At 31.0% G+C, this 15,066-nt stretch overlaps 2 protein-coding genes across 2 annotated transcripts in view; both read left to right on the top strand.

The window, feature by feature from the left end:
* The first annotated feature begins 298 nt into the window (after positions 1–298).
* LOC111696717 (uncharacterized) lies at positions 299–10,163 on the top strand. The gene is made up of 8 exons (XM_023466425.1): positions 299–339; positions 1,387–1,471; positions 3,645–3,745; positions 5,997–6,156; positions 6,684–6,779; positions 7,394–7,460; positions 9,521–9,579; positions 10,070–10,163. The coding sequence occupies exons 2-8, from the start codon at positions 1,419–1,421 to the stop codon at positions 10,161–10,163; spliced, it is 630 nt and encodes a 209-aa protein (XP_023322193.1). The 5' UTR covers positions 299–339; positions 1,387–1,418.
* A 665-nt stretch (positions 10,164–10,828) lies between these two features.
* LOC111696724 (uncharacterized) overlaps positions 10,829–15,066 on the top strand; it is a 26,667-nt gene continuing 22,429 nt past the window's right edge. The window contains exon 1 of the mRNA XM_023466434.1: positions 10,829–10,905. Coding sequence (XP_023322202.1) covers positions 10,849–10,905 — 57 coding nt within the window. The 5' untranslated portion in view covers positions 10,829–10,848. The remainder of the gene's footprint in view (positions 10,906–15,066) is intronic.

The raw sequence follows: 15,066 nt of genomic DNA, 5'->3' as shown, positions 1-15,066 counted from the left end.
ATAAGTGCCATTAACAAGGACATATTTCAGAATCTAATAAGTTTATCAGGTTAGTTTAATAAGTGCCATTAACAAGGACATATTTCAGAATCTAATAAGTTTATCAGGTTAGTTTAATAAGTGCCATTAACAAGGACATATTCCAGAATCTAATAAGTTTATCAGGTTAGTATAATAAGTGCCATTAACAAGGACATATTTCAGAATCTAATAAGTTTATCAGGTTAGTTTAATAAGTGCCATTAACAAGGACATATTCCAGAATCTAATAAGTTTATCAGGTTAGTATAATAAGTGCCATTAACAAGGACATATTTCAGAATCTAATAAGTTTATCAGGTTAGTTTAATAAGTGCCATTAACAAGGACATATTCCAGAATCTAATAAGTATATCAGGTTATTATAATAGGTGCCATTAACAAGGACTTATTCTAGAAACTCTGCCTTTTGTTTTGCTAGAAATAGAGACTTTTAATGAACTAAATAAATTAAAATTAAAACATTCCCACCTCAAATTTTAAATTTTCTACACTGTATGAAAATCTTGGGTTTGATCTGAAAAAAGGAAGATTCATGTTTAATATTAGTCTGAAAACCAAATGCAAAGGAGCTAAAAATGTAGAAAAGAAATGAAAGAAATGAAAACTTGAATATCATTGAGAAATTGAGCTTAAAAAAACAAATTTCATACAATTTCAGAGACAGTCTCTGATTAAAAATCTGAAAGACATCGTCGATTTTTACTTGAAAAATATTTATACTGACAATTCCCTCCATTGTTTCTGATGCAGAAATCCGCAAGTAATTTTATAGAGAAACCACAATTGAAAATGACCAATTTTCAAAGAGAAAATGATGGATGATTCATGCATTTTTGATAAGACAAAAATTTATAGGGTGCTGTAAAAAGAAATTACCTCTCCTACAAATGTTACAGAGTCAAATACAAATCGGCAAGCTTAAAAGACCCCTCCCCCCCCCCTCCATCCTGTAAGAATATTGATGCATCAAGTTTTTTCAATTATAGAACTGTAAAAACTAGAAAAAAGAAAAGAACAAAAGCATTTTTCTTTCGAAATTTGAAAACAACGGTTTATATCAAATAAATGTGTTTTAAATATTTAATGTATAATTATGTACAGCTCAGTTAACCAATGTTTTAAAATACTTATTTAGATCAAACGTAGTTAAACTACCAGGCTAAGTTAAACCACTTTACTTCAGTCTACTCTAATGATAGCAACAAAGCGTTCATATAGATGTTTGTATTTGCAGTTTATATTTTAGCGTACTATATTTCGAATTGTTTATTAAAAGTCATTATAAACTTTAATTTGAGTTTGAAATACTTAAATTTGAAAGATGATTGATGATGATATTTTTAGGAAATCTGTCCAATGGGAAGTTTGTAAAAAATATGTCTATCTATCCCTCTCTTCAGCTAACTCTAGTACATCCAGATATGACAAGGTACCTACCTATCTACCTACCTACCTACCAACCTACCTACCTACCTACCTACCTACCTACCTACCTACCTACCTACCTACCTACCTATCAATCTATCCATTTCGATTAATATTGAATATTGTATTGTATGTAGAGTTCTGATACGAATTTATATTCTAAATTTGGTGACGTAATCTGAGATATGTAAATATCACTTGTTGGTTTTCTCTAGTTTATGGTCTCATAAATGTTCTAGATTTTTGGCAGCAAGCAACATACTTTTCCTTTCTCATATAACATTCTATCTCTTACTAGAACTAGAGAAAGATATTTTTAAGAAAGATTCTTTTTTTTGTTTCTTAGAGAGTTAGTGCAGTTATGGGATTGTTAATGTGAAAATTTAAAAATATGTTTTTTTTATATTTGATTTAATGGTTTACCAATAAAGCACCAACAAAAAGGGAAGAATATATATAGTTAGCTTATTAATGTACAGTGTGCGAAATCTGAAGTCATAACTTTCGTATTAAAAGTATGTTTATGATGCGCTAGAAGTTGGTTTTCCTCCCTTGTTGGTTTAATATGACTCTTGAAACACAACCAGCCCTTGCATTGGTTCATTTTTTAATTATCTCTCCTTGGAACCGAATTTAATTTATTTGAACTACTTACGACGGCGCCGGATCAAATTTGAACTATCGATTCAAACTTTAAGTCGGTTGTTCAAAATTGAATCGGCATGGCAGTAGGTAGTTCAGCCACGTAGCTCAAATTTATTAAATATGGTCCTTGGTGGATTTTACCATATCCCAGGAATAAAAAGTTAAATGCTTCAATTTGAAAGTTTCCTCTGTGGATATCAAGTTCAATCAATGTGGCTCAGCGCTTCCTCAACTAAAAGTTTTCACCTCAGTTTTATGCTTGTCGGAACACCTTTGGCCTTGTTAAAGGTGTTCCCGGCTTGAAAGTTGTGAAAGTATCCACTCTAAAGACGGATTAAGATAGAATAGTTTCCACTAATTGTTTCCTGTGAGGTATTCTCCTCTACTATTGGATAACTGACACTGGTAATGGTGGATATAAGTATCTGATATTGGTTAGAATTCGAAACAGAACGGTTTAAGGGACAGTTCACAGAAGGATAAAACGTAATTATTTTGTGAATCGATTGTGTTACTTTTGTATAGAAGTCTCCTCTAAACTCTGGGCAGTCTAATATAGCAAAATTTCTGTAAAACTAAAATTTTTGCATATTGTGAAAACAAACTAAGCTTGTCAACCATTTATTTCAGTCTCTTAAAAGCCAAATATTTTGAATGTTTGATAAACGGATCAAAAAGTCTAGCACGAGCCTGCAGGGAGACCCATACATTTAAGCAATCTTATGTGTAATGTGTGTTTGATTTTGTTATTAAACAAATGGCTTATTATTTGAAATGTGTCTGAGTACACTGCACAATTGTTGTGCTCCATTATTCGTTGCACTTCCTGAGTCTATTAGTCGACTTTCTGTTCCACAGGTTTATGGGTCCCACTGTATATAATTGAATTTCAAATGTTTAAATGAACTCTAGCTAAATATTGTTAAAAGTATGACGTTTTCTGTTTAAAATGATGAAAACTTTGTTTTGTGATGAATTTAGAAAAACATGAAATCCCGAGAATGCATAATATTAGAATTATTTAAATCCTATTTAATATCCTTATTTTTGCAAAACTATTCAAAAGATTTTACATTTATAACTTTTATCAGATTTATGAGTTTAATATTTTCATTCTTGAAAAATAATTCTAATGCATTCTATAGAAACTTTGCGACTCTTTTTTTATAATCAAAAATCTTTACTCATGAAGTCATCATGACACAAAGCATGTTGGGACCATTAATTTTGGGCAATAGACGTTTCATTGTATGCATATTCTGATTGATTAATGAACTTATAAAGTTATTTTATTTTTAGTTTATTGTTTATCAACTATATAATTGATTTGTTGATTGTTACTTAACTAATTAATTGATTAATCGATTGATTTATTGATTGCTATTTGACTAATTCATTTATTAATTGATTGATATTTAACTATTTGATTAACTCATTGATTGATTTTTATTTAACTAAAGAATTGGTTAATTAACACTTAATTGAATAATAATAAGTTAATTAATTGATCAATTGATTGCTTAATAATTCAGGGAGTTTGAGAATATTTGTAAAATCCTTTACTCTGAGAGATGTCCTGGAGATTTAGCAGAAGATACTGTTAAACTATTCTACGATCATACTTTCCAGATAGGTAGATACTTTCCAGATAGATACTTTCCAGATAGATACTTTCAGATAAATACTTTCCAGATATAAACTTTCCAGATATAAACTTTCCAGATTGATACTTTCCAGATATATACTTTCCAGATAGATATTTTCCAGATAGATACTTTCCAGATAGGTAGATACTCTCCAGATAGATACTTTCCAGATTGATACTTTCCAGATAGATACTTTCCAGATAGATACTTTCCAGATAGGTAGATATTTTCCAGATAGGTAGATACTTTCCAGATAGATACTTTCCAGATAGATACTTTTCAGATAAATACTTTCCAGATATAAACTTTCCAGATATAAACTTTCCAGATTGATACTTTCCAGATATATACTTTCCAGATAGATACTTTTCAGATAGATACTTTCCAGATATATACTTTCTAGATAGATACTTTCCAGATAGATACTTTCCAGATTGATACTATCCAGATAGATACTATCCAGATAGATTCTTTCCAGATAGATACTATCCAGATAGATTCTTTTCAGATAGATACTTTCCAGATAGATACTTCTCAGATATGATATTTTTATTCAAAATTTTATCCATCTCGCTTTCTGTGTTGACAGATATTCACAGAAATCATGTCAATCTTTAGATAGAAATTACATGTATAGATAGATAGATATGAAGAATGTCGAAATCGCCTTTAAGGTTTTTTTATGGTCCCGTTTCTGAATGTTTAAACAGAAATTTAATCTTCAGAATCCCTTTAACAAGTTCTAAATTAGATATTATTACTTCTCAATTCAATCTGAGCATTCAGAAAAAGTTTCAATTAAATAAATTCAAGAAAATTTTATCTTTGAAAACTTAATTTTTTTAACTGAAAATATTTTCTATTGTAATAGCATTTACTTAAGCAAATCGTGTTTGCATAAAAAGATGAAAAAATACTTTTAACGATGGAAGATTTAAACCTTTCGGGGAACTAATTTTTGTCTTAAAATGAAACTCTGCCTCTAACATTCCAGGTTTACTTTATTTTTGTAATTATTCACTAGCCTAATATATTTACTGAGAGGATACTGCACATTTAGTTTGTAAAATATATTGTACGCTTCTATACAATTATGTACAGAATACAGTTACACTCTCCCGTGACGTGTGCAGAGATGGACGTATTCGTTCTTTTGATTTCGTTAAACAAAATTGATTTCGTTCGTTCTCAAAATTATCGTTAATTTTTTATCAATTTCATTCGTTATCTCAGCGAACGATCATTCATTAAAATCGTTCGTTCAATAAAAGCGTACTTTTAGTAAGATCGTTCGTTAAATAAAATTGTTCGTTCAGTAAAAGCAACTTTTTTCATTTCTTTCAATGATCCAAGTCGTTCGTCCATCGTTCGTTTTTTTAACGACGTCAACATTCGCGAAAAATTTCACAAAAATGATGCCCATCTCTACCATGTGGCAGAGGAAATATATATTAGTACTTAAAAATACAAATAAGTAAGTGTTGTTCAATCCCCAAAAATCGGTTAAGAGAAAGATAACAAATTTAGAATTTATCACTCCAAAATTTTCGTACAGGCTTTCAGTTTATTTGTAAAACTAGCTCCAGAATAGAGTTTGCATCTTCTTAAAAAAATATTGTTAGAAATCCAAATAGATTTATATATTTTACAAGAAATCTCTCAAATCTCAAAAGTATTCAGAATTTAAAAGAAATATTATTTCCAACGAATTTACGAAAATATTTTTCACATTTTGTTTGAAGTTTTGTGTCATGATCTAAATTTTTCTTGAGTGATATCTACAAAATCATTTATCAAAAATCACGGTTCAAACCATGTTACTGTTACTGAAGTCAAAAATATTCTAATAAAGAAATCAGAAAAAAAACCAAATATTCTATAACATTTATTTAAGAAAAATAATATTGTTTTGAAATATTTGACCAAGACACAAAGATTGTAAATTGGTTGGTTTAGAAATTAATAAAGGAAATTGCTATTGCGCCCCTAACTTTTCTTGGAACATTTTTAGGAAATTTGTACATAACAATCTTGACGCCCTTACAACCTTAGTTATAACTTTGAAGACCTTTATATGTACAGAACCACATTGTAAAATACAGTACTTTCTTTAGGAAGTTTCTAGAAAACAATAACAACATGTATTGTATTGCACTTTGCTTATTAAGTTTGTACACAAAAGTCTTTTGAACTTCTAAAACCCTCAAAAGCTTTACATTTACTGTACATATTTTTTAGGAAGTTTGTACATAACAATCCTGACGTACACCAACTATTTCTACCTTGGTTCCCCTGTGATGCCCCTGGCAATCAATATTCATGAAAGAAAGTTTAAATCCAGCCATTCTATGTTCTGGGCAAGAGTTCTCTGTGATATTCCAGCACTAGCCAAATACAGGTTGATATCTGTTAAAGGAACTGTCGTCGTTATTTTAAGCTGTAGCCTTTGAAACTTATCTGAAAAATGATGTGGAAGATATCGTCGTTCTGCTAGCTTGAAAAGTGTTTAATTCTAACAATTTCCTCCAATGTTTATGCACTGGAAATTCGTAAACTATTTTTGTTGAGAGATACCATGAATGAAAATTATATTTTTGATAAAACAAAGCTTTCAAGGGTACTCGATATATTTGAAATTAGGTGTACAATCCCTTTAAACTGAAAGATTAAAACCGTAAGTTCCAATTATAACAAAATATATACATATATATTTTGATCTTGGCTTAAACTAATATTTTACGTTTTACGGAATTCACCAAATCAAAAAATCTAAATATTTCCTGTTACCAACTGTAATCTGCGATATAAACATTTTTGGCTCCAAATTGTGATCAACAAATCAAATTATTTTAGGTTCACAATTGTGATCTACGCATCCAATTATTTTAGGTTTCCAATTGTGATCAACAAATCTTAATAATTTAGGTTCCCAATTGTGATCAACGAATCTGAACCGTCTGTCCATCTTGCTGTTAAAGCTCATGCTCCAAACCTGATTCAGTTTGAAGGTTGGATACATAGGTTAGTATATTCAGTTTATTGGTTGGATATTTTTTGGATACATAGGTCAGTATATTCAGTTTATTGGTTGGATACATAGTTTAGTATATCCAGTTTATTGGTTGGATACATAGGTTATTATATCCAGTTTATTGGTTGGATACATAGGTTATTATATCCAGTTTATTGGTTGGATTCATAGGTTAGTATATCCAGTTTATTGGAAACATAGGTTAGTATATCCAGTTTGAAAGTTGGATACATAGGTTAGTATATAAGGATTGAAGGTTGGATACATAGGATAGTATATAAGGATTGAAGGTTGGATACATAGGATAGTAGATCTAGTTTGAAAGTTGGATACATAGGTTGGTATATTCAGTTTTAGGGTTGAATACATAGATTTTACAACAAACTCAAATTTCTAATCTCTATATCTCTGCAACCTCATGGTGTAAACCTTTGATATTTTAAACCTAGACTATTTAATCTTGCAAGAGCTCAATCTTTGAGACGCTTTTTTAGAGTCCCCCCTCATACTCATTTCACATTATTTTGGGGCACAACAAAAGGCGAATAAAATTTTTGAGAAACAACAAATTTCCAAAATGCTCGCTGAAACCCTCTCGTTTCAGGTTTCGTGATATGGATAAATATATGAGACAGAAAGGATACGGTGCTCATGCTGTTGCATACTTTAAGGTAATTTAAGAATATGCCAAGAAATAATATCATCTGCATCTGTATTCTGCACTTTGATTGCATAATCCTTGATTCAATTTGTATTTTAAGGATTGTTTCATAATCTTTGATTCTATTTGTATTTTAAGTTTATATCGTCATGTTGTATAATCCTTGATTCTATCTGCATCTTAAGTTTATATCGTCTTGTTTTATAATCCTTGATTCTATCTGTATCTTAAGTTTATATAGTCTTGTATAATCCTTGATTCTATCTGCATCTTAAGTTTATATCGTCTTGTTTTATAATCCTTGATTCTATCTGTGTCTTAAGTTTATATCGTCTTGTTTTATAACCCTTGATTCTATCTGTGTCTTAAGTTTATAACGTCTTGTTTTATAATCCTTGATTCTATCTGCATCTTAAGTTTATATCGTATTTTTTATAATCCTTGTTTCTATCCGTATTTTAAGGTTCCATCATTTTGTTGAATAATTTTTGATTCTATCTGTATCGGTTCCTATCTTCTTGTTGTAAAATCCTTGATCTCATTTGTATTATGAATTCTAGTCAGCTCTACTGCAGAGAAATATCTCTATTCTATCCTATTCTATTCTTTCTATTCTATTCTGTCCATGCAATTATATCCTATTCCATTCTATCATATTCTATCCTTCTCCATCCTATCCTATTATATCCAATTTTATCCTATTCTATTCTATTCTTTTCTATCAAGACCTATCCGTCCTTATTCTATCCTATCTTTTCCTATTATATCCTTCTCTATCCTATCTTTTCTATTCTATCCTTCTCAGTCTTATCTTTACATGTTCTATCCTTTTCTATCCTATCTTTTCATATTCTATCCTTCTCTATCCTATCTTTTCCTATTATATCATTCTCTATCCTATTTTATCCTATTCTATTCTTTCGTATTCAATCTAACTTTATTCCATCCTATTATATTCTGCACCTATTCTATTCTATCCTATTCTATTCTATTCTATCCTATTCTATTCTATTCTTTTCTATCCTATTCTATTCTATTCTATCCTATTCTATTCTATTCTATTCTATCCATTCTATTCTATTCTATTCTATTCTATTCTATTCTATTCTATCCTATTCTATTCTATTCTATTCTATTCCATTCTATTCTATTCTATTCTATTCTATTCTATCCTATTCTATTCTATCCTATTCTATTCTGTTCTATCCTATTCTATTCTATTCTATTCTCTCCTATTCTATTATATTCTATTCTATTATATTCTAATATATTTCATTCTATCCTATTCTATTCCATATCATTCTATTCTATCATATTCTATCGTGACTGTCTACAGCATCCTATTGTTCTAGCGTACTCAAACATAAACTTGTGTATGTGTATACTCTATATTATAGTCTAGCAATTAGTCTAAACTCTGGATCTGACAGATTTAAAGGGACTGTGGACGTAATTAAAGTATCACTACATTTTTGATTCACAAAATGTTCCCTATATTAGAAATTTAAAACTTTACGATTCTTCACGCTAGCCCTTAGGGAAAAAAGTCATGATTGAAACATGCATGATTTTTATCTAATGAAAAAAAATTGTGGATTTTCAAAAATTAATGAATTACTAATTTTGATCATCTATAAACCTTCCCTGGGGTCATGCGAGGTTCTACACAAAATTTGGGCCCGATCGGTTCAGCCGTTTTGACGTTTATTGGTTATAAACAAACAAAGAGACACCCATGCAGACAAGCAAAGAATATATATATATATACTAGGCTTTTAGAGCGCTTCGCGTCCATCTACTATTTCAATTGTGGACATGTTCTCTTTGCTTACATTGTAAAACAAACAAAAAACAAACAAAAAATTCGCGGATTTTCAAAAGTCGAATTTTGTTACAGGCAAATTTTTGAAAATTCGATCATCCATACTCTTCCCTGGGGTCACGCGAGGTCCCAGAAAAAATTTGGGCCCGATCGGTTCAGCCATTTTGACGTTTATTGGACACAAACAAACTAAGAGACACCCATTGAGAAGAGCAAATTTGACGTGTTATATATATACATATGTTTAGGCTTGTGTTAAATATTTGTTGATGTCTGAATCCCGGACGGAAATGCAGGATAGATTCAGGTAGATTTTTCAACATTTCTTTTATAAGTGTTTCCTGTTTCATTTCCTATTCCTCTCTTTTCCTTCTCCTTTTACATTCGTTTTTGATTTTTGTAGAAATATACTATGGTAAAAAGACAATGTTTAATCCTTAATCTTGTTAAAAAGGATGTAGTATTACCAGTATCTTAAAAATCAATTTATTACATGAAATGGGTCTGTGTACACTGCACAATTGCTGTGTTTTTAGAGTATTTAAAATCAATAAAAAAGTTTTCTTCCTTATCCACAGTTTTATAGATCCCTCTGTACTCACCTCTGCAAACTTTGGGTTTTTTGTTTAAAATTATCACGCTCAAAACTATAAATTAACGTTTAGAAAGAAAATTTGTTTGTTTAATTTGAGACAAAAATCATTTATCTTTATGTGGATTTATCGTTGATTCCATTAGATAAAAATATTTTTTCTTATCGTTTTGATTTTTTGATTTTTAATATTTCCTTATTATAGGAAAGAGTTTGAGAATATCTGGCCGAAAGATTTTGTTAACTATTTCAGGGAAAAAAACACCCAATTATTGTTCACATGCAATTTTTTTTTTTGAAAATCATGTCATTTTTCAATTATTGTCGCACTTACTATTTGCATTGCAAATGAAAATAGTTTTAAAAAGCAACTGCACAAAGTATAAATTATTTATTCAATCAATAAGTGTTTTTAATGATTTTAGAGAGAGAATACTACCCAAGGAACATATAATACGAAAAGTTTCTATTATGAATTGTTATTCTTTATTTATACCTTGTTAGTATAATACTGTTACATTAATTTGATTTATAAGTCTGGAATACTTCAGCTTTATTCTTTTCTTTCTTCAAAATTAGGTAGCAATTTGTAATTCGGCCCCCCCCCTGCAAATGATTTTTTTAACTTTGATCATGAAGCTGAATAAAGTTATGTACAAAGATTTAAGCAATCTTTTATGAATTGCATGCATGTTGTTGAAGAGCAGAATAATAAAAAATGGCCTGAAAATGTACTACATTACACCATTGCGGTATTTCATCTTCATCGTCATTTTAAAAACTAACTTCAGTCTAACGGTCTTTTTTCTCCATAGTTTAATAGGCTCCATGTGTATATGCTTATAGATAGATAGATAGATAGATAGATAGATAGATAGATAGATAGATAGATAGATAGATAGATAGATAGATAGATAGATAGATAGATAGATAAAATGATATTATAAAGCCATTTGTTCAGGGTCCCCTCAAGAGAGGTTTCACATGAGGTGTAATCAGTTCCAGAAATGGGACACCCTGTCAGTTCCTCAACTCCTCCAGGTATTTATGAGACACCCTGTCAGCTCATCATCTACGTCAGGTATTTTTGGGACACCCTGTCAGTTCCTCAACTACTCCAGGTATTTTTGGGACACCCTGTCAGTTCCTTAACTACTCCAGGTATTTTTGGGACACCCTGTCAGTTCCTTAACTACTCCAGGTATGTTGGGACACCTTGTATGCAGTTCCTCAACTACTCCAGGTATTTTCGGGACACCCTGTCAGTTCCTCAATAACTCCAGGTATTTTTGGGACACCCTGTCAGTTCCTTTACTTCTCCAGATATTTTGGGACACCCTGTCAGTTTAATTTCATTAGGTTTTTTTCCGGAAAAACTTTCAGTTCCTCAATTACTCCAGTTATTTTTGGGACATATTTTTAATTCCTAAATTTTCTCAGATTTTTTGGAAATATTGTCAGTTCCTAAACTTTGGGTTCTAAAACCGTGTAAAAAATGGAAAAAACAACATCCTGTGTCCGAACATTATAATAAAAAATTGTTTTTTATTTATGTATTGTACCTACACATTTTACATTTATGTATGTATTGATTATACATATATATGGTGAATATATGTAGATTGTAGAGGGGTATATTGGATATTTATGAAAACTAGAAGAACAGTGTTCAACAATTATTCAAAGCGATTTAATCAATTATTCATCACAATATGAGGACGGATATTTATATTTATATATTTAAAGGAATTATACTTTTAAGTGACCTTCGATCATTTGTAGACTGTCATGTCCGATTCGAATTAAACGGTTCCTTTAAAAGCTTTGTCTGATCAAGTACGAAGTAGATATCCATGTTTACAATTTTTAAAATTGAGCATTTTCAATTGGGGTTTCTTTGTAATAGTACACATTTCTGCTGCAGAAAAGCTATGAAGGAATTATCGAAATTCACATTTTTAAGATTTAAAAATAGATAAATCCTAGTTTTTGCGTCCTTAATCTGGAAACTTGAAAACGCTGACCTACGATTTTCCTCAAAAGTCAAAGTATTAAAACCTATTTTTTTCAAAAGTTTGTTTCTGAAGACTTAGTTTTAGAAAAGTAACATAGGATTTTCAAAAAAAGAGGATTCATTGATGCTCTCGAGATTTTGTTCCAATAAAGTTTTTGAATATTTCAATTACGAAAGACATGACTTATTAGTTTCGAGGCCTTTTTTTATCTGATCTTCAACCTGGTACCCAGCTTTTACATGTTTTACTTCTAAAAATGTTAACTTTTTCCACTTAGAATTTTTAAACCAACAAAAATGTGCCTTGGAGTTTACCGATTTTATCAAAATTTGAGGGAATTGTGTCTAGGGGTTCCTAAATGTTGATCAAACATACAAACAAACAAACAGAGATTACTACATTATATGTATATATAAATGCATCCAATACTTAAATATAAATAGAACTGGATAGAAGGTATAATGTAGACACATTTACTTTAACTTATTCTGTGGTTTATTGAAAATAGAATTCAATTTTCCCATCAAAACATCTGTACTGTATAGTAGAAAGAATTACAAGGAAAACAAACCATTTAGAAATTTAAACTCCTATTGCTAGGAGTTCGTTTATGTTAAAGTTAATTTTTGACCTACTGCTGCCCAGTGTGTGTGCACTATTGACCTCCTACTGCCCAGTTTGTATGAACTATTGACCTCCTACTGCCTAGTGAGTATGAACTATTGACCTCCTACTGCCCAGTGTGTATTTACTATTGACCTTCTACTGCCCAGTCTGTATAAACTTTTGACCTCCTACTGCACAGTGTGCTTGAACTATTGACCTCCTAATGCACAGTGTGTATGAGCTATTGACCTCCTACTGCCCAGTCTGTATGAACTTTGACCTCCTACTGCCCAGTGTGTTTGAACTATTGACCTCCTACTGCCCAGTGTGTTTGAACTAATGACCTCCTACTGCTTAGTGTGCTTGAACTTTTGACCTCCTACTACCCAGTGTGTCTCAACTATTGACCTCCTACTGCCCAGTGTGTTTGAACTAATGACCTCTTACTGCCCAGTCTGTATGAGCTTTTGACCTCCTACTACCTAGTATGGATAAACTATTGACCTCCTACTGCCCAGTGTGTATGAACTTTTGACCTCCTACTACCTTGTGTGTATGAACTATTGACCTCCTACTACCCAGTGGGTATGAACTATTGACCTCCTACTACCCAGTGTGTATGAACTATTGACCTCCTACTACCCAGTATGTATGAAAGAACTAGGATTTATCTTTTCCTTTTCTTTAAAGATTTATATTCCTTTAGACCTTAGATATTTTATGTATTATACGTAGTCAGGGGAGAAATATATTTAAAGAATTATAAAGAAATCGAGTCCCACAAATCTTACATGTGGAATTGACTAATTTATTTTACCTTGGTATTGACCAAAAATCATTGGATGTGCCTAAATGGGAAGGAAAACTCCTTTGGAAATGCATAGAACCGAGGCCTAATGATATAAATTAAAAACACGATTTGTTTGGGGGGGGGGGAAGAATGAGATGGGTAGTGCGGTTGTACTTTTTGTATATTCAAGTATTGTACATATAAACAAAGGGCTTCACCTCATATATTTTGTTTTTGTTTTTGTTTAGTTAGAAACTGAGAAGGATTAAAGGATTATACTTATCAACTGAACCCGCAAAAAGTATAAATTTATTTTATTATAGGAATCCCTGCTCGGGGAATTTTACAGAACACCCGGCAAAATAGACATAAAATCATCAACAATTTTTATTTTTGTGCACTCTGTATTCAACATTCGTATTCTACAGAACACACTGTTTTCAACATTTGTTTTTTTTACAGGAAACCCTGTATTTGTAATTTTTGCTCTTCAAAACACCCTGTTTTCTACGGGAAACCCACCAAAGTTTCAGTGGAAGTAAATATTTCCATTTACTGATTGAAGGATTCATAACTCTAATTGGATTGAGATAGATAGAAAGATAGATGTTACCGCCAAAATATTTCTATTGGTTCAGAATAGACAACAAGCTCATGACTGAACCCTGATTGGATCAGGCGCTAATGGACTCGGCATACAGGAGTGAACCCTGTATTCAAAGTTTTTATTCTACAATACACCCAGTTTTTATAAGATTTATCTTACTTCATTCAACATTTTTATTCTTGCAGGACACTCTGGCTTAAAGGACACACTGTATCCGTCATTTTTACAGGCGACCAACATTTTTTAAAAATAGTTATTTACATGAAACCTTATCATGGCCAATTTAGGCTTCGAGAAACCTCTAAAAATCCTTTTTGCAGGAGGCTCTGATAAAAAATTTCTTTGAAGAAAAATTGGTGCAAAACACAATCTAGATACAGTACACCATATTTTATCTATTTATTTAATTAAAAAAAGACAAAAACAAAGAAATTGAGTCTTTGTCACATCTCAAAACTTCCAATCTCAGTATCTTTGCCACCTGATGGTGTAAACCTTTGATATGGCAAACTTAAATTATTTGATTTAACAGAATTCTCAGTAAAAAACATATAAATCCTTTGTATTTTCAATGTGCCAAATGCGCCCTCTCACCCTTAGTAATAGTATTAAGTATAAGTTTTTAGTTTTTATAAAATGATTTTTTTTAATTCTACAAGAAAGTATAGGTGAACGTTGGAAAAATATAATAATCGCGGATTTAAATACGTCTCAGATTTTTTGCAGATAAAAAATTTAATTAATTAAAAAATTTGATATCATTTTTATGTGTCCTATCTAGCCTTGTTTTATACATATATCTCTATATATACTTTGACTGGCTGGATCTCTGTTTGTTTGTGTCTAAAAGGTTTTTGAATGGTCAAATTTGACAAATTTTGCCTCAAAAATACGTCGAAATTGATCATTTATCAATTGAAACTGAAAAGAAAAATCTGCGAAATACGATTTTTAAATAATGACAGCTTGAAGAACAACTGTTAATAGTTACAGATACATATATCTACTAAAGAATCCATAAATCCTGATATCTAATATAATGTTCATTTATCTGATTGTGGGATTAATGATATCAAACTGGAATGTTGCCTGGTGCCAGGGGCGTACTAAGTGAGGCCGGGTATGGGGGGATTTAACCTGAAGCATTAACAGGCCCCCCTCCCCCATAGCTTGTTAAAAAAATT

The sequence above is a fragment of the Eurytemora carolleeae genome, unplaced genomic scaffold (assembly GCF_000591075.1).
Source record: "Eurytemora carolleeae unplaced genomic scaffold, Eaff_2.0 scaffold55, whole genome shotgun sequence".
NCBI classification, from domain to species: Eukaryota; Metazoa; Arthropoda; class Copepoda; order Calanoida; family Temoridae; genus Eurytemora; species Eurytemora carolleeae.
This window is presented reverse-complemented; position numbering and strand designations above follow the sequence as displayed.

Coding starts and splice junctions, on each gene's coding strand:
- LOC111696717 (XM_023466425.1), top strand. CDS start 1,419: ATGTCTATCTATCCCTCTCTTCAGCTAACTCTAGTACATCCAGATATG. Junction 1,472..3,644: donor GTACATCCAGATATGACAAG/GTACCTACCTAT, acceptor TTAATAATTCAG/GGAGTTTGAGAATATTTGTA. Junction 6,157..6,683: donor CCAGCACTAGCCAAATACAG/GTTGATATCTGT, acceptor TTAATAATTTAG/GTTCCCAATTGTGATCAACG.